General features: G+C 42.2%; 1 protein-coding gene across 1 annotated transcript in view; it reads right to left on the bottom strand.

Annotated features, from left to right (window-relative positions):
• The window catches only part of ADAMTS12 (ADAM metallopeptidase with thrombospondin type 1 motif 12), a 319,574-nt gene that overhangs the window by 203,315 nt on the left and 96,451 nt on the right, over positions 1-19,808 (bottom strand). The window contains exon 3 of the mRNA XM_030567717.1: positions 3,571-3,745. Coding sequence (XP_030423577.1) covers positions 3,571-3,745 — 175 coding nt within the window. The remainder of the gene's footprint in view (positions 1-3,570; positions 3,746-19,808) is intronic.

The raw sequence follows: 19,808 nt of genomic DNA, 5'->3' as shown, positions 1-19,808 counted from the left end.
TCAAGTCCCTCATCAAGTGACCTACTGTTTGATTACAAGGCCACCTGAGAGAACAGGTTTCTCTAGGCTATAGCTACCTCACTGCGGAAGGGAGCTTCCATTTGAATAGAAGATCCCGCAGGTAAACAGTCCTCGATTGTTCTGCGTTTTTTCACCCTCTGGTAATGCCTCCTGGATTCCCAGTCCAGGATGAGGGTGAAGAGACAACAGTAAAGTCACACTGCTATAGTGTTAGTATCAAATGGGAGTGTGTAGTTTGATATAAGTTATGTCTACACTTAGGGGTGCCATGTAGAGCACAGGCACTACACGTGTACCTACATGCGACAGTGAAAGGCTCCGGCACTGGGGAGGCAGTGGGACACTCTTCTGCTAAAATTTCCAGTGTAGACATGGGAGGCACTGCTTGGGCATGTAGAAAGCCCATGGGCATTCAGCCAGCCATGTAGGGCCTTTGACTTACTCTACTTACCTAAGCCACGTCTCACTATCTGCACTGCTATTTATAGCTGTGTTAGCCAGGTATGCAGTGTTTGTACTCTACACAAAACCCAAATGTAGACATAGTCATGGATAGAGGCATACTCTGATCCATCACAACCAGGAAAACCAATTCTTTTATTTTGCAAATCCATGTCTGATATTATCCCAATATATCTCCATGTTAATTCTTCTAAAAACCACCACAGATTTGAACTGTTTCCAAGAGGGTTTTTTTTTAAGTCTCCTAGAAATTTATGACTTTTTATGACAAAAAGGTTTTCTAGAAATGTATTGTTCCTGAGACTTACTACAGTAAAGTTAGCCCAGTTTTAAATGGTTCAGCATTAAATATTTCTTCCCACAAACAAGCATCTCCATGATTGCCAAATCGGTCCAGACAAGCAGAAAGTCCTCTTCTATAGGATGACTACTGGACATACTGAAATATTAGTGCCGTAGGGGACTCAACCAACTCCCATTGCCATCAGTGGAAAGATATCTATAGACTCCCATAGGAGTTAGATCAGGCCCTATATGCAGGCTTCTACAGTAAGTGCTCTCTGTTTCTAAGAGATGATAAATATTACATTTCCTCTTCAGAGAGATTTCATGTTCACTGCAAACTAACTCATGCTCTTTGAAAAAAAGTGTGCACCTATTGAGCAATCTGCCAGTGTAAGAAAACCTTACTCAGCCAAACCACCGCATAGGTGCTGGAACTGAGGATGGTGGTGGTGCTGCCGCACCCCCTGGCTTGAAGTGGTTTTCATTATATACAGGGTTTACAGTTTGGTTCAATGGCTCTCAGCACCCACCACTATACAAATTGTTCCATCTCCCCTGACCACAGGTAGAAAAAGCAGATTCCATTTCTACAGTCATTTAGAAAGAAACAATTGGTGCTAGTGAGTCCTCACAACGAATAAGTTCAAAATCTAAGACAGAAGAGATTGGGAAGCTTAGTGGAGGAATTATTTTTTTCACCTCTGCAGTAGATATGGCTTCAAGTCCAACCTAAGGTTTAATTAGTTTGAAGGAGAGTTTTGGACAGAGTAAGATAAACAAAATACACCCCCTCTGTACATTCCATCACTTAAAATAGAAGAAAAAAGATCTAGGTGGCTTTTGGGTGCTGGTGCTATAATATAGGGAACTCAGCATGCAAGTCCTAAATCTTATTTTAATGTGAAACTAGCCAACGTGGAAGGCGACTGGGAAGGGAGGAGTGGTAGAAAAAAGATTTTCAGCAGCATTCTACAGTCTCTTTAAGACTACGCTTTACTTAATGTTACACACAAAAAACTATCTTAAAAGAAATTAAGGTTGTAAAGTCAAGCACTCAAAAGTTAGTAAATGCCAGAATTAAGGTCATCAGTGCAGCCCTAATTTGGTCCCCTTCTGTGTATCCGTTCTGAGACAGTCTTTAATAACATGATTACATAATATTTTTTTTTACACAGGACCCCACCTCATTCAGTGCGCAGAATGAACAGTGCTCACTTAATGACAGCTATTCAATATTTCGTTTTCTTCTTATTGTTCCATGGATAGCCCTAGGCTACAGTTACTGCACACTGTTCAAACCCTGCTCTGAAGACAGAATTATTAAATTTCCTCCAGGGCTTTTCTATACTATCCAAGTGCTTCACAAACATTAACCAACCTTCAAAAAACTGATGTGAGACGGTGCAGAGAGATTAAGGTCCAAAGTAGCCACTAATTTTGGATGCCCAACTTGAGATGCCAAGGAACCTGATTTTTCGGAGTACTTAGCAATATAGAGCATTTTATATATTCAAGCACAGCTGCCATTGACTGATTGCTCATGACAGCAAATAGCAAATATTATTCAAGGTTTATAACTGTAGAGGCATGTGTGGGGGCTGAGGAAAGAGGGAGAGACTGTCTGCTCCTTTTACTCCACAATTAGCAGTACATATAATTAAAACTTCAGCAGCAGTCATGGCTCAGAAATACAGGAGTCCAATTATCAATCCATTTTCAGACCTGGAAAAGAATTAGCCTTTTTAACCACTATAATTTTAAACATTCTCAAGCTAAATACATGGCAACTCCACTTCTAGAAATTTATGATTAAGCTAGATATGGTCCTCTAGTTAGACGTCCTTCCAATGAAGGATTTTTTCCCATAGTATGTTTACTAATGTTTTTGTCCAGGCTATATTTAAAATTCTCCAGGTGGCAAGGAACAAATGCAGGTGGTGAAAGTAGGACAGACAGTAAACTAATCAGCAACATATTAAATACCGTAATTAGGGGAGAGCAAGAGCACCTCACAGATGTGTTCCTTTATTCCAGGGTGTTCCAACCAACAACAAGAATCGTACTTCAAAGAGTCACACTGGTGTAATAACATTCAGATCATCTAAGTAGCTCCTCACATAACCTGTATTATCACAAACAATACCTCAAAAATTGTTATCTCTTTGAACAGGACAATGCGCTAGAGGCACTTTAATACAGCCAGGTGCAGGGCTTTAGATATTCCAATAACAGTCATGTGGAAATCTGAAATACTGATACTCAACCACACAGATGATACCCAGAACGGCTATAACTAAAACATGGCATGATAAGATTCTGTTTACTTTTTCTGACAGCATGAATGGAAAGTTGGTATCATTAAAGCCAGAGGGACAGATCCTCAGCCCGTGTAAGTGTACACAGCTCCACTGAAGTCAGTGGGGTTCCAGTGATTTGCACCAGTTGAAGATCTGGCCCCAAGCATCTGGACTTATTTGAGTACTGCCTGGTGTGACTGGCAAAGAGCTGCAGGACTCTGCATAGAATAGATCAGATAGATACTCACAAGCTTCATCTCTAATTAAATATAAAATTGAAATTACACTAAGGTTAAAATAAATACAGGAAACCCTGAAAATTACTCATAGTAAGCCACAAAACTGTTCTTATGGAGCTCCTAATGCATCGTATTACTAAATCCTGACTTTTATATTTATAGAAAGCTGCCACCTGGGAAAAAAGAGTGTAAATATTTGGAACAGAAAGGCTGGGTTAAAAAAAATTCAGCAACCAACAAGCAAAAATCTCCAACAAAATTCATACCATTCAATCCACAAGCTTGCTTCTTGTCTGTTGTGGTCTCACGCCGTTGCCTTAAAGCATTTTGAAGGATATTTGCCCTGTAGATTATGTGTGGGTACGGTATTCCCTCTTCCAGTGGATGCTTTTTGACAGGCTCAATGAAGTAGTCCCCCTGGGGCAGACGGAAATATCCAGTCTGAAAATAAGTACAGAAATGTTAATTTCAACTGCCCCTCTCCAGCACTCTGATTCAAATCTGAATGAGTCTGGATGTTCCCTCACATCAGCATCTTTGGGCTTTTCTGGTAAGTTAGCCATGTTTCACTCAACAGCTTTATATGAAAACAATTGTTGTTTGTTTGTTTTTTAACTACTTTTTTTCTTTGTAATATAAGATACAAAAAGAGGAACTTTGAAGTCTTGCTGGAACTCAGTACTTGAGGGTAATAAAAATGGAGGATGCTGCTTTGACAACTCACTAGCAGCATAGTCCTGCTGGGCCTAGCTTACAAGAGTTGCTCACATGAACTCCTTTCTAAAAGCTGTGCCCCTCTTCATCATGGCAAAGGTTTTCAGACTTCAACAACGCTGACAAATGAGCAAAATTAATCAGTCAAAATGCTGCATTCATGACACAGTAGAAAAGTCTTTTGTTTTCCTAGGGCTAAATAACAAAACTTGTATAGAGGCTGTTGCACAATGGGGAAGAATAATTCCCTCCACTGAAGGAATTACGTAATGAAATTCCATGGCCAGTATTCTACCAAAGCTCAGACTAGATGGTCCTCATGGTTCCTTCTAGCCTTACAATTTATTAAAGCCTTCCTCTCCTCTGACCTCACAGTGAAACGGGCGTTTCTTCCATAGATTTTAAGACCAGAAGGAACCATTGTGATCACATAGTCTGACCTCCTGCATAACACACGCTGTAGAATTTCTCCCAATTTCTCCATCAAAATCATAAACTTCTGGCTAAGATAGAGCATCTCTGATTAAAGACATCCAATCCTGATTTCATGGGATTGCTTTAAAAACCCCAGCCCTGATGTTCTAAGGGCTACACTGGGAGTTTAGGCTCTGTCCTGGAGAACTCAGTTCAGTTTCTCCTTCCACCCACATGACATTTTTAAACAAGGGTTACCAAACATTTAAACAGGACAGCACAGCCTTCCCACATCAGCATACACATTGGACCAACAGCAATTCCGCTTATAGACTTGCTTTAGATCCAACACCAGCTGCACATCACCAGGCTTGTAGTAGATTGACAATCCTTCCCAGCTATCCATCCTCCCTTTTGTTTCATTCCGGTCACTGAACTCTCCTCCTTTCCTAACTTCATACAAGGAAGGCAGAAAAGATCAACTGACAGACACACTCCAGCCTTGCATAGCCAAATTCACAAGAAAAGACAGACACACGTGAAAGAAAAATCATCATATTCTCAATTCCATGTGTCAGCAAGAATAATTAATCATGAGCGATGTGTATTACCTGCCCCACAGCCAGCCCAAGTCCAAGAAGTCCAGTACGGATCCAACAAGTCCTGCTCCAAGGTTCAACCTTCTCCAGGCATGTGCTCCATACCTCCAGCACCCAACCCACACCATTTAATGTCCATATACAAATATATACCTTGAGTTGAGGGACTGGGGTGCAGGTATTCAGAGCCTGTTTTTCCTTGTGCATTTCCCCAGGGGAAGGAGGTGGGAAGTGAATTAAATGCACTTTCCTCTGAGTTTTTTTTATCTGCATCATTAATGCCTCCATTGCAGAAATCCTTCCCTTCAGCCCAATTTCTATTGCAAATGAAACTAAAAATACCAAGGTTGCCCTTTAAAAAACAAAACAAAACAAAACTGTGATTTTATTGAGGATGTCTATATAAACTTCAAGACCCAGTGAAGGTTTACAGATTCTGGATTAGGGCTCAAGTTCGAGTTCACAGAGGTTTACTGCTCTAGGGTTAAATGAGAATATAAATAATAAAAGAGAGAGTCAGGAGTCCCAGTTTTTAGCCTAAAACAAAATATACAAATCAGCTCTTTATTAGATACCATAAATCAAGGCTACTTTTGAAACAGGAGTCTGACCCACAATATTAAAGTACACAAATCCTAGCATTAAATCTGTTGTCAGCCAAGATAAAGAAGTCAAGCAAACATGAGCCCAACAAAAAGGGAATGCAAAGGAGAGGCTATACAAGGCAAGGATTTTATATCAGGGTTGTATCAAGGCTACTTACTTAGTAATAAGAGAGGCCAGACTTCTCTTAAAAAGAGCAAGTTATAATGACCGTAGTGCCTCCAAAACCCTAGTTCCAAACATTCCAAATACTTAGAGAGTTCAGATCTCTATCTGAGCTTTATGCTCGAGCCAAATAATGTTGGATACAGTATAGAACAGGAGTGGGCAAACTTTTTGGGCTGAGGGCAACATCTGGGTGGGAAAATTGTATGCAAGGCCGGGGCAGGGGGTTGGGGTGCAGGAGGGAGTGCAGGGTGTAGGAAGGGGTGCGGTGTGCAAGAAGGGGCTCAGGGCAAGGGATTGGGGCAGAGGAGGGGTACAGTGTATGAGGGGGCTCAGGGAAAGGGGTTGGGGTGCAGAGTGCAGCTTCCCTGCACGCCTGCCCTGTCCCTGGCCCCGTGCCGCTCCCAGAAGCACTGCGGCCCCTGGGGAACGGGGGATGAAGGGCTCCATGTGTGCTGCCCTTGCTGCACCTCCAGGTACCTCCCTCAAAACTCCCATTGGCTGCGGTTCCCCGTTCCTGGCCAATGGAAGCTGCGGGGGGTGGTGGCTGAAGGCAAGGGTCCAGGAGCCGTAAGAACATGGGGCCGGTAGCTGCTAAGAGCAGCGCAGGGCTGCAGCGCCACAGGGGGGCAATCCCGCAGGCCAGATCCAAAGCCCTGAGGGACTGGATCTGGCCCACGGGCCATAGTTTGCCCACACCTGCTCTAGCTCTCTCTCTAATAGGTCCTGGCTCTCCTTCACCCTTTGTTGCGGTCTTCAAGGTAGTTGGACAGTTAGTCTGCAATCCTTCTCACCAAAGTCTTCAAGTAGTGGCAATTTTTAGGGGCAACCAACTGGCACACTCTCCTTAAGTCTTCAGGAAGCGGAGCACATGGGCCTGCTCTTCCTTACCAAAAAGTTGACTAGTGTCTGCAGGAGGGGAGGGAAGGAGTCATGCCAGTCCTCCTTTTCTACAGCAGCGAGACTAGGAACTCAATCACCATATAGTGTCTGAACACCTTACAGTAGTGCATTGGAGTGTGACTAACATCTTCCATGTAAGGTTTATTCTCCCATCCTCTCCCCAGGAGAAGAAGTGTGTGTGCAGTGTAGTGTTGTGCTAGAATATGATTTTTGATGTTTTATTTACACCCCTCCTCTCTTAGAGAAGACAACATCAAAGATGTACACCTTGTAATAGGAGTGGGAGGTGGCAAGATTTGTAATGGTCTTTTGCTTCTATGAGAGTTTATTCCAGTGTGTCGGATCTGCTGATATGAAAGCTTCTGTCTCTTACACAGATGACCTATTCCTTGTGATCGAAAGTTCCATTGTGCGTCAGGAGCGGAGCTGTTGATCGCAGTCTTTAGCCTAGAGCTTTAGTAGGTCTTCAAATGTACTGGGCCCAGATCTTTGACTGCTTTGAAGATAAGGATCAAGACCTTGAGCTTGACCGGATATTCTGTGGGAAACCAGTATGGCAAGCGGAGGACAGGTTTGATGTGCTTGTGATAGTCCATGTTGCTGTGGAGATGTTCTGACCTTTTTACAGGGTTGCTGACTCATGATTTTATCATGAATCTTGCAATATCTGGTGTTTGTCTTAAAGGCCCAGCTCCTGGAATCCTTATACTAAGGGAGAATCTAATAAAAGATTTTATGAGCTCTCAGTTGTACGGAAAAGCTTGAAAATATCAATACAAAAGGCTTAATACACAGCAGCCAAACAAGAACTCAAAATGTATTTTAAAATAATCTCATGATTTATTAATGCCTGGGTTTGTCAATATTGCTTATGTTATTCTGGGTTGACAGACCTCAGAACAGTTTTCACTGAAAGGGAATCATGAGACTCACAGTAAAACTAAGGAGTACTGCAGCCATCTGAACTAAAACAACTTATAAATGCATGAATACTGAAGCAATCCAAGATCTCAGAGCTATTCCCAGGCACAGGGGAAATTGTTTACTTACTATGTGGTAGTGACCTTACAGACATATTGGGAGGATTAATGTTTGTTCGGCACTCTGGGATTTATTAAGTGTTCAGTTATGAGGCATCTGTGTCAGGGGACATTTTCTCCCATTTTCTGTTGTCTTGCAGACTTCTGCTCACCAGCCTTTGGATCATATTGATAGTTAGACATTAGCATGACTGCAATGAAATTAAATGGCTGGGATGAAACTGATCTACTGTTCCAAGGAATTGAGTAGAATGTATTATATTCACAACGCAATGAATTTGCTTTTACACAAGGAGAAAGGTCATGTAGAAAGAGTCAACTTTCATCTGCTGCAACAAAAATCAATTTGCTTCCCAGCAAGTACTTATAGATCCTACATTCTACTAACTTGACTGTTGTGTGTCTAATATTTTGGGGGGGGGGGAGGAAGTGGTTTGTTAATGGTCTTTCTTTTCACTTGAACTTTGAACTCTGGGTGTTTTTGAAACAGCTGGAAATCTGGCCAAGACCATACTCACTATAATATGGAGTAAGAGCAAGTTATGTTAGTAGCTTTTACATGTATCTGCACTCTTTTCTCTACAAGCAAGTAGCTTTAGGAATTAATACTTTCTATACTCTACCATTTATGCCCAATGCAGATGGGAGGCTATTAAATTAATTGACCTGATTCATACCCACAGACATTTTTTACAAAGATATGTGTCCCAGGAGGTAACTCGCCCTTCCTGTTGTCTATCATACACATGGTAGTAAAATCCTCACTTGTATTTTACTCAATCAGCTTGTTGAAACAGCATCAGAGAACCTTCTGCTAGAAACCCAATGAGGATTTAGATCAGGTCAGAGCACCACAGACATGATTTTCATTGTAAAACAGCTTCAGAAAAAATGCACTGAGCAAAACATGGAACTCTGTGCTGTTTCCATTGATCTAAAACAAACACCCAGCACCGGGAACAGTAACAGTCTCTGGAAAAAATTTAATAAAGTTTGGCTGCCCCACCAAATTGGTTAACATCACACGTCAATTCCAGGTTGTGTCAGTAGCAACAAGGGTTGGGTTCAGTATCTAGGGGTTCTTCTAACATTACAAAATAGAACCATCTCGAGCCCCCACCCAGAAATCTGGGAACCCTAGAGACCATCCCTGGATGCCTTTCAGAGGCAACACTTCCCCACTCAGAAGCACTGAGCTGGGACCAATCCTCTTTGCTCTTTTCTTTGCAGCTGTTATGAATTATGCAACTGACAAGCTTTATAAGGGCATCTACATGAGGTACAGAACTGGTGGAAAACTCTTCTGTCTCCAAAGGCATATGGCAAAGACAAAAAAGTCCTTGAGGAACTCATATGTGAAGCCTTTTTTGTGGATGATTGTGTTCTACCTAGTCACAATGAAAGCAACAGTTTATTCTTCACAGGTTATCTGAAACAACTGAACAGTTTGGAATCACTATCAGCCTGGAAAAAACTGAAGTCCTTTTCCAGTCAGCCCCATTAACCATTACCACTGAGCTAAACATCACCACTGATAGTATAAAATTAAAGACCAGCTATCACTTTACATACCTTAGCAGAACCATTGCAAGTGACGGTTCCCTGGATCAAGAAATATCAAACAGAACACAAAAGGCAAGCCAGGCTTTTGGAAGATTTCAGCATAGGATATTCAACCTGCATATCATCAAACTGTCAACAAAACTCAACTGAAGAAGAGCTTAGTGTTGCTTGGAAGTTTGTCTCTCTCACCACCAGAAGCTGGTACAATAAAAGATATTACCTCCCCACCTTGTCTCACTAACAAAACTGATGATATACAGTAAAAGCTGTGCTATCCAGCCCTGTACCAACCAGAAAGCTCTATAAACTGGCATTTCTAAGCTTCATAGAAAGTCCAGTTCATAGTCCAGTTATCATGGGGCCAGCAGGCTCCCTACCTGGCTGCATGTGGCTCCCCGTAAACAGCGACATGTCCCTGCTGCTCCTAGGTGGAGAAACAGCCACAAGGGGTTCAGAGTGCCAGAAGGGATGCGGGGCTCTGGGAGGGAGTTAGGATGCAGGACAGGGCTCAGGGAAGGGGGTGGGGTATGGGAGAGGGCTCAGGATGCACTCACCTCAGGCAGCTCCACGCAAGAGGCGACCTATCCTGATTCTCCTAAACGGAGGCATGGCAGGCAGCTCTGTGTGCTGCCTCCACCCCCAGGCACTGCCCCTGCAACTCCCACTGGCCGTGGCTGCCAGCCAATGGGAGCTGTGAAGTCAGCACTCAGGGCGGGGTAGGGGCAGTGCATGGAGCCCCCGTGGCTGTTCCTCCACCTAGGAATGGCAGGGACAGGTCACAGTCTGCAAGGAACCACCCAAGGTGAGCGCCCCCCCCCGAATCTGGCACCCCACACCTCCTCCCGCACCGTAACACCCAGCCCCGCACCCCCTCCCGCACCCAAATTCCCTCTCTTTTAGTTAACTGGCATTTTTCACTTATCGGCACCCTCCATTCTCCCAACACACAGTATAAAAAGATTTTACTGTAGAATGCCTCAGTGCTTGTACCACTCACCGCAGACACATCAAGAAACTTGAAAAGTATCACTGTCTTCACTCTATTCTGAAGGCTGGCTGGCAATACGAAGTTTCAAACATTAACATCCTTGAAAGAGCAAAAACAACCAGCATCAAGGCAATGATTAGCAATGATCAGCTTAGATTAATAGGTCATGTTACCAGAAGGGTGGTGATAGACTCTCAGAAAAAGTCTTCTTCAGCAGGTTGAAACATCTTTAAGACATCTTTAAGTAGAATCTCAAGTCATACGGCAAAAATATTGATAACTTCAAAGACACAGCCTAGGACAGATCTACTATCACTAAGATTGTAAACACTCTGAGAAAGACAGAGGCAAAAATGTGATTGAAAAAAGGGCCAAGCATCATGTCAATTCTTCAGTGGCAGCCTACACCTTCCATCTGACATCTGTTCATGACCTTATTCCTAAAACAGCCACAAGAGAACACGCATGATGCGACTGTCAGATACGACATATAAACATATAATACATGTGCTGTTACCTTGAAATCAGCACATGGGTTGCTCTCAGGTCTATCTTAACAGCAGTTTGCATCTCTGCCGCAACATGAGGGGAAAGCAAACAAGAGAAGCATATAAAGGAAAAAGGTGGGAATGGCAAAGAAGATTCTTACGATGTAACTCAGACTCTCTTGACTGGATTCCCACCCCTAGGAATCAGTCAAACAATTGACAAGTGGATCACCAGCATCTTCCACACAATTCTGCAAATCTGGCACAAAGATGTTTTCTTTTTTGTTCAACATCTTCATTAAAGATCTGGATGATGAGATGAATTGCACCCTCAGCAAGTTCACGGAATACACTAAGTTGGGGGGAGAAGTAGATATGCTGGAGGGTAGCGAGAGTCCAGAGTGACCTAGATAAATTAGAGAATTGGGCCAAAAGAAATCTGATGGAGGTTCAGGAAGGACAAGTGCAGAGTCCTGCACTTAGGATGGAAGAATCCCATGCACTGCTAAAGGCTGGGGACCAACTGGCTAAGCAGCAGTTCTGCAGAAAAGGACTTGGGGATTACAGTGGACGAGAAGCTGGATATGAGTCAATAGTGTGCGCTTGTTGCCAAGAAGGCTAATGGCATATTGCATTGCCAGCAGATTGAGGGAAGTGATTATTCCCCTCTATTCGACATCGGTGAGGCCACATCTGGAGTACTGTGTCCAATTTTGGGCCCCTCCCACTACAGAAAGGATGTGGACAAATTGGAGAGAGTCCAGCGGAGGGCAATGAAAATGATTAGGGGGCTGGGGCACATGACTTACGAGGAGAGGCTGAGGGAACTGGGTTTATTTAGTCTGCAGAAGAGAAGAGTGAGGGGGGATTTAATAGCAGCCTTCAACTACCGGAAGGAGGGTTCCAAAGAGGATGGAGCTAAGCTGTTCTCAGTGGTGGCAGATGATTGAACAAGAAGCAATGGTCTCAAGTTGCTGTGGGGGAAGGTCTAGGTTGGATATTAGGAAAAACTATTTCACTAGGAGGGTGATGAAGCATTGGAATGGGTTACCTAGGGAGGTGTTGGAATCTCCATCCTTAGAGGTTTCTAAGGCCCGGCTTGACAAAGCCCTGGCTGGGATGACTTAGTTGGGGTTGGTCCTGCTTTGAGCAGGGGGTTGGAGTAGATGACCTCCTGTGGTCTCTACCAACCCTAATCTTCTATGATTCTATGAATTTTTAGTAGCTATCTAGAGAATGATGAGCCAAAGTTCTTTTGGAGAAGCTCTCTCTCTTCGCCATCACACACACAGTTGTTTCTAAGTCCATGTTCATCAATGCTAATCAGAATAATGTTCCCTTACAACAAACTTTGTGTTTGAATAAAGAGCAATTAATTTACTATCAAGCACTTTTCCTTCTGAACCTCAACCCTGTCAGTGCCAAAGTAACTAGCCTGCTCTCTAGCTTGGTTGGAAGTGAATTAAGCTACATTGAGTTAACGTCACTATAATTTTGAATGAAAGTGTACACACAGAGGTTTAATGCAGTTTAACTAATCCACTTTAAATTCATACCTTTATGTGAGTGTCCTCATGTAGACAAGCCCTGTGAGAGGATGGATTAAGTGGGAACTTGTCGTACTGCCTTCTACATGTTATCTATTGTTGCCTTCACAACAGCTGTTGGTCTCTTTTTACCATCAGTTCAGTGGAGAAAGGAGGCATGGTGGGAAGAGGCAGCAGCCCATTGGTGTTGCACATGAAGACATCTTATCTCAGGCTGGGAGCCATCACTAAAACTATATTGCTGTTCAGTGGGTAATTTAATGGGCATACCTCAGTGATGTTGGACCTAGTAGCAGAAGAGTTGAAAGCATCTCCTGTTATACATTTGCAAAGATTATGGATGATGGCCCAGATTTGTAGATCTTGCAAGAATGGGACATTGTCAACTCCTTACAAACCTTTGTTTTGCACTGAGTCTTAATACTTCTGTACCAAACAAAAATACACAAGAGGCCCATCCTGGTGTCTGACCCTACATATAGGCTCCACCTACACTACAAATGATGTGATTCCCAGCTCACATACATATACTCACAATATACCAACTATAGCAAGTATAAGTAGCAGGGTAGCAACAATATACCAACTTATAGCAAGTATAAGTAGCAGGGTAGCAACAAAGGCAGCGGCAGCACAGCTTAGCCACGCCGAGTACAAACCTTGTGGGTACGTACTCGGCACATCTAAGCCATATCTCCGCTGCCACCACCCAGCTACACTACTATTTGTACTTGCAGTAGTTCTCATCAAGCTACTGCGAGTAAATTTATGCAAGTTGGAGATCACACGCCTGACTCACAGTGTAGATGTAGTCATAGATTCTATGGTTATGACTGAATGAGTAACCAAAAGAGACATTCAAGTGTGTATTATCCTCCATTTCACCATTTACAGATGGCAATACAGTGCATGCAGACATATCAGAGATTAAAAACGTTCCCCTTTTTTTGTTCTGTTTATGTAAAGTAGAAATGGACAGGCCAATTTTGGAAGAAATAAAAGCCCCTTCAAAACTTTCACCCATTTCTAGAACTGAATCATTTTGCATTTTCTAACAATGTTTAGATAAACTTATCTCATTTCCACTTTTGAACTGTGACAAGAACTGGAGGTACATTTGCAGCTGTGACTGCTGTGAGAATTATTGGTAATCATGAGTGAAAGGCTGCTCATATGAGATTTCCTGCAGTCTCAAGAGGTTTGGGAGCTTCCACGTGATTTGTCCATCCAGAACAAGCTCTACCCATCACTAGCTCACTTGTCACTGGCAGCATTTGGTAAATGATAAGCTGTTTATTGAGAAGAATGAATCCATCTGTCTCAAAAATCAAAGAAAAAACAATGAGATAGTCTGAAACACTAAGTAGCATTTCATTCACAATGGTCCCTAAATCTCACTTCTTTCATAAAGTCTTTCTATAATAACCCAAATTCATAAATCTTTTAAAACTGGACCCATAAGAGACTCAAAATATTTCAGATAAAGACAATGCAATGATTATCTGGGGCTAATTGTATTCATGTAGGAACTATGGTTTTCATACATGCACAGCATCATGTGCGCCTATAAGAGCTTTATGAGGGCTGAATAAATGGAAACAAACTGACTCCAAATAGTGTGTGACTAGTTTATCATATATTTCTCTGTGCTAATAATAAACATCAGCATACTATAAATTAGCAAGAATAAATAAGATTATATCACTTCTTCTACCCTCAGGTATATCCATGATATAAAAATGTTATTTCAGTACTAAAAACTTGATATATTATTTTTCAAACACAAGCCTTCTCAGGGGAACAACCAATATTGTAAAAAGAGAGTTTGATTCCTGTTCCCTATGTTAAAAAAAAGAAAGGATGCTTAAGTAATTTTGAAGCCAAGTTAATAAATAGGAAAAAATATACTGTCCTCCATTTCCTGTTAATTTCCTTTCAATGAAATGTTGTTTTCTGTGCGCATCAATGCTGTTTGTGTAGAAGTGATTGTTGAAACAGGTTTTCTGATTAAAGGTATCTGCTGATGGCTCACACAGTTCCCACAACACATTCATTAATTAATGTAATATATACTATACAGATCCCACAGTATAAGTCACAAAAAGTAACAATCTGCACTGAATAAAAGAAAGTTTTAATTATTCTTCAACTTAAGAGCTTTAGTTTGTTACCTTTTGCTATTATATGAGCCTCCAGCTAGTGTTCTTGAAGGTTTGTTATTTCATACCCTTTGTTGTCTTCTGAATCGTGAACATAAAAGCAACATAACAAACGAAGGTGAAGAAACTTAATCTAAAAGCCCAGCAGAGTTCAAACTGGTAAGTGAAACTTCATGGTAAGAAAACATGTGGCTTGCTGCTTGTACCACACAGTTTGGATGACAAGATGATGAACTCTGATATCAGAAAGGCATCCACACTGGAGAGGGCCTATTTGTGTTTTTTGCCGAACATCTGTCTCCAGCTTTTCCCAAGGAGAAAAGGTGATACTGCAGTAAAACTGGCATTATTTAACTCAAGCTTCTTTGTGAAAAAAGTACCATATGTAACTGGAAGAGAGCTGGCTGGAAAAAGGTTTCTGCCTTCTCCTCCTCCCCTACATCACCCAAGGAATTTTGGAAATTATTTGACTTTTCAGCTAAAAATTGAAAACTGAAGTCGAGCTGGGAGCCCAGCATGTAGAGGAGAATGGGAGCATGAGCTACCAAAATGAGAACTGCCATGAGACACTGCTATGGCATATCTGAATCAATGTTTTTGGCTGACATTTTTCAGGTGTTTAGTTTTTCACAACAAAAAGGACAAAATAAAAAAACTACAACACAACCCTATGTTGTGAGATGTTCCATGGAGAGCAGAGACGTTTCATGAAAAATTTCACTTAGTCAAAGACCCAATTTTCCATGGAAAGATAACTTTCACTGAAGATTTTTGACTGGCGCAAAATGGGAACCTGAAGTAAACTTTTCCCTACTGGAAAAAGGGAAGCGGGAGAACAACAACTAGATCCCGTCCAGCTATAGTATCAACATGCCAATAACTACATTCAACTCTGTTTCATCAAGCCTGGACAGAACAGCTTCTCTTTTCCTCCAGTGCCTGACAGAGATAGGCAGAGAGTGCTTGGAAGACAGTTAAGACTGATCAAAACAATCATAATCCAGTTTATCTGCATTAAAATAAACTATTCGAAAATGTACATGGAAAATAGAAAGACAGGATAAGGCCTGTTCTCACTGATGCCAAGGCAATGCACAGTTGTTACACACTCATTAATACGCATGGCCAACATCATTTGGATGCCATCTGTTCTAACCCACTAAGAAACTTTCTGATGGGCTTCACAAAGAGTTGAAAGCAATTGAACGAGTTCATTTTTTAAAAAATGACCTTTGTTCACTCTCTAAGCCATGGTTTCCTTTTTTATTAACTTTCACAAATCTCTCTAGCAACAATGCCATCATCCTTTAAATGCACTGGATATTACTGTTCCATTGTGGGAAGTCTTCCACATAATAGTCACTTATCTATGTGGTTATGATTGCCCTACAAGCCATTGCTTGAAGATCTGTATCAGTCTCACAAAACATATTGTCTTACTGCTTGTCCTCATGGTATAAAATTGTCAGTGGATGAAGCTATCCATAAAAAAAAGTAGATAATTATCATTTGGTTGTGGATCTGCTTGGAACCACATTAATTTCTGTATGGACTTCTGCTTGGAAAGCCACAGGATTTTAAGGGGACCATGCCATATAGAACAGCTGTGTCTTCAGCCACCACATCTTTGACCACACACAGCCCCAGCTGTGTGCTGTTCATGGTGTCTCATGTCCATAGCTCCTCCCCTCCACTTTCCTTATTTTCTCTCCACACTGTCCAAAAGCTGTTAATCCTTCTTCACTTGCACCAGAACTATCAGCCAACCACGGATATGACCACAGTCAACCCTTGTTTCATCTAATAATCTCTTTACCACTGCACACCTACCATGAGCCTAGTTTTTACATGCATTAACACTCTCCAGGATGCAGAACAGAGCCTACTTTGCATTGTTTGGTGTTTCTCCCTTACAATAATTGCTACTATTCTGCCATCCTCGGAGAATTTTCTCCTCTCCCTCTCCCTCCAGTTCAAACAGCTGGTGGGTCAGAAGACCTGGAATTGTTGATGCCAATTAGCTCCACAAAAAATGCAGATCCCTTTTACAGATGAGGGATGTTTGCTTTTACTAAAGTACTAAGTGCAAAATTCTTGCAAACTTCGCATACATTTGAAATTCCAAAATAACTTAGCAATAATATTTCTGAAAACAAAAATTGTTTAGTTCCCCTCCAAAAAACTCAGGCTTGAAAAGTAGAAGATTATAGCAGCTGCTTCATTTTAGAAAAATCCTCAAAATATCCAGTTTCTCTCTTTTAATTAGGACTGCTCTGAGAAGCCTGTAAACGGAGGGGGCTGCTTGTCCAAATGATTTGTTTCTCATTAATTCCAAAACTGTCTCTTATGCAAATAGAATAAATGTAATAAAAATGGTTCTGTACTTAGACTCATAGACTTTGAGGCCAGAAGGAACCATCATGATCATCTACCCTGACCTCCTGCATATTGCAGGCCACAGAACCTTACCACCCACTCAGTAGGCCCATAACATCTGTCTGAGTTACTGACCATGCTCAAATCTTGATTTAAAGACTTCATATTCCAGAGAATCCACCATTTACTCTAATTCAAACCAGCAAGTGACCCAGGCCCTGTGCTATAGAGGAAAGCAAAAAAACAAAACAAAACAAAACAAAAAACAGAGTCTCTGCCAATCTGACCTGAGGGAAAATTCCTTCCCAGTCCCAAATACTGTGATCAGTTCGACATTGAACATGTGGGTGAAACCTACTAGCCAAACACCTGAGAAAGAAATATCTGTAGTAACTCAGAACCCTCCTCATCTAGTGTCCCATCACCAGCCATTGGAGATGATATTTGCTCATAGTAGTCACCGATGGGCCATATGCCATTGTATGCAACCTCATCATATCATCCCCTCTCTAAACTTATCAAGCACAGTCTTGATTTTGCCCCCACTGCTTCCCTTAGAAGCCTGTTCCAGAACTTTACTCCTGTGATGGTTAGAAAACTTTGTCTAATTTCAAGCCTAAAGTTGTTGATGGCCAGTGTATATCCATTTGTTCTTGTGTCCACACTGGCACTTAACTTAAATAATTCCTATCTATCCTCTATGTTTATCCCTCTGATGTATTTATAGAGAGCAATCATATCTCCCCTCGGCCTTCATTTGGTTAGGCTAAACAAGCCAAGCTCCTAAGGCAGGTTCTCCATTCCAGTCATTGCCCTAGCAGTCCTTCTCTGCACCTGTTCAGTTTGAATTAATCTTTCTTAAACATGGGGGACCATGCACACAGTATTCCAGATGAGGTCACACCAGTGTCTTGCCTATCTTTACTGGAAATATCTCACCTAACGCATCCTAAGATTCCATTTGCTTTTTTCACAGCCACATCACATTGGTGGCTCACAGTCAACCTATGATAGACCAATACACCCAGGTCTTTCCTCTTCTGTTGCGTCCAACGGATAAGTCCCCAGTTTGTAGCAAAAATTCTTCTTGTTAGACCTTAAATGCATAACCTTGCAAATTACACTATTAAATTTCATCCTATGACTATTACTTCCATTTTCAAGGTTGTCCAAATCTTCTTAGGAGGGCTAGTCTACACTAGAAAGGCTAAAGCGGTACAGCTGCACCAATGCAGCTGTGTCACTGTAAAGCATCTGTTGAAGACACTCTATGCCCCCAAGTTTACAGATTCATTTAAAATCCTTGCTATTGGGCTTGCAATTTCATGTGCCATTCCCTTTAATAGTCTTACTTGCTGTAATGTGGCTCCACTCACCACACAAGTGCCTCCGGCTGGAGATTAGCTCCGCAGGTCAGTATACCCTTTCCCGATGGTGCCTCACTTGCTGCCGCTTCTGCTCCTGGACCCACATCACTCTAAGAATTACAGTGTCCTCTTTGTGGCACAGCCAGAGGCGAGTTCTGCAGTCCAACTGTCCTGCCACTTCCCCAACGGCATCTAGAGCCAATTGTCCGGCCACTTCCCTATGGTCCTAGCACCCTCTTTGCCCTTGCCTCAGGGCCTCAGCCTGCAAACCCCAGCGGCCCACCAGGAGTCTCTCTAGCTCCCCCAGTCCCCGCTAGCAGCACCGCTTTGTCCGAGGTGCTAGCTTTCATCTCCCTGCCAGGCACCCAGTCCTCCCGCTTGGAGCTCCAGGGAGTAACTGAACCTGCTCTGCCCTGCAGCTCTTCTTATAGGGGCCTGCCAGGCCCTGCTTGGCTGCTCCTCCCAGCCCTTCTCTAATTGGCTGCCTCCTGCAGAGTCTCCCTAAGACTGTATTAACCCCTTAGAGGTCAGTGTGGGTCCAATGCCCCATCACACGTGCCTGCACGAGAAATTCCCTAAAAGACCATTAATAACCTGAGGAGTTCTAGAGCTTTGAATTGGGAGACAAACTGGGCAGTTTGCAAAGTAGATCAAGTTTTGACTCTAAAAGCAACTCTAAAAATGAATACCATACTGAACAGATTGGAGTAAATGTCAGAGAGATAATAAGTCCTTTCCCCAAAGAGTTTACTGTCAGATGGCACATGTGAAATAGAAATAAAACAGAACACACACTGAATGGAGTATGGGTATCTAATCCTAGAGATGAGAGTGTACTAGGAATATTTTAAATTATTGTTCACTCGTATTCTAAAACCAGCCTCTGGTCAATATTCATTTCTTTGTGAACATTCAAGACCTCAAATATTTATGAATACTCGGTAAAAGCAATCATCAATTTCTTATTGTATGTTTGATTGCAGAAGTCACAATACACCCTGCTTTAGTTTGCTACATAAGTAACAGGCTACAAGTTTGTGAATTGTGAGAACTGTTTGGAGAATGAGGAAAAAAAGGGCAACATTTGTAAAATTAATCATTCACTGTGAATTAGTCACTCATACCTATTTTATACCAGAATACTCTATCTACCAGGGCTATAGGAAAGTCTGAGATACATTATCAGTGGAATTTTCTTGACAGAGTTTACCATCTGTAGTAGAGACTTATACAGCTTGGCTTTAGGCCCATCCTTTGGCTCACCTAGCCTCAGGGCACTGTCTCTGCTTCTCCTCAGATGGTCTACCACCAGCTCCCATTGCAGTTAGGTCCCTGAGGTGACTTAGAACTCCAGTAAAGTCATAAGACTTCACTCCTTCCAGAGTTACATCAAAGTCCAAAGGAAAACACCAAAGTCAGTCCTCTGCCCTGGACCCTTACCAGGCAGAGCCCCTCATCTAAGGGTCTGTCCCCATCCCCAACATTCTTTAGTCTTTTTGCTGACTCCAATTTCCAGCCCTCCTAGTTTCCAATCAGTTCCTTCTCCATCTAGTGGTACAGGGATAGCTATGCTCAAGA

Source organism: Gopherus evgoodei, chromosome 6 (assembly GCF_007399415.2).
Source record: "Gopherus evgoodei ecotype Sinaloan lineage chromosome 6, rGopEvg1_v1.p, whole genome shotgun sequence".
Lineage (NCBI taxonomy): Eukaryota > Metazoa > Chordata > Testudines > Testudinidae > Gopherus > Gopherus evgoodei.
The sequence above is the reverse complement of the archived record's forward strand: the minus strand, read 5'-3'. Positions and strand labels throughout refer to the sequence as shown.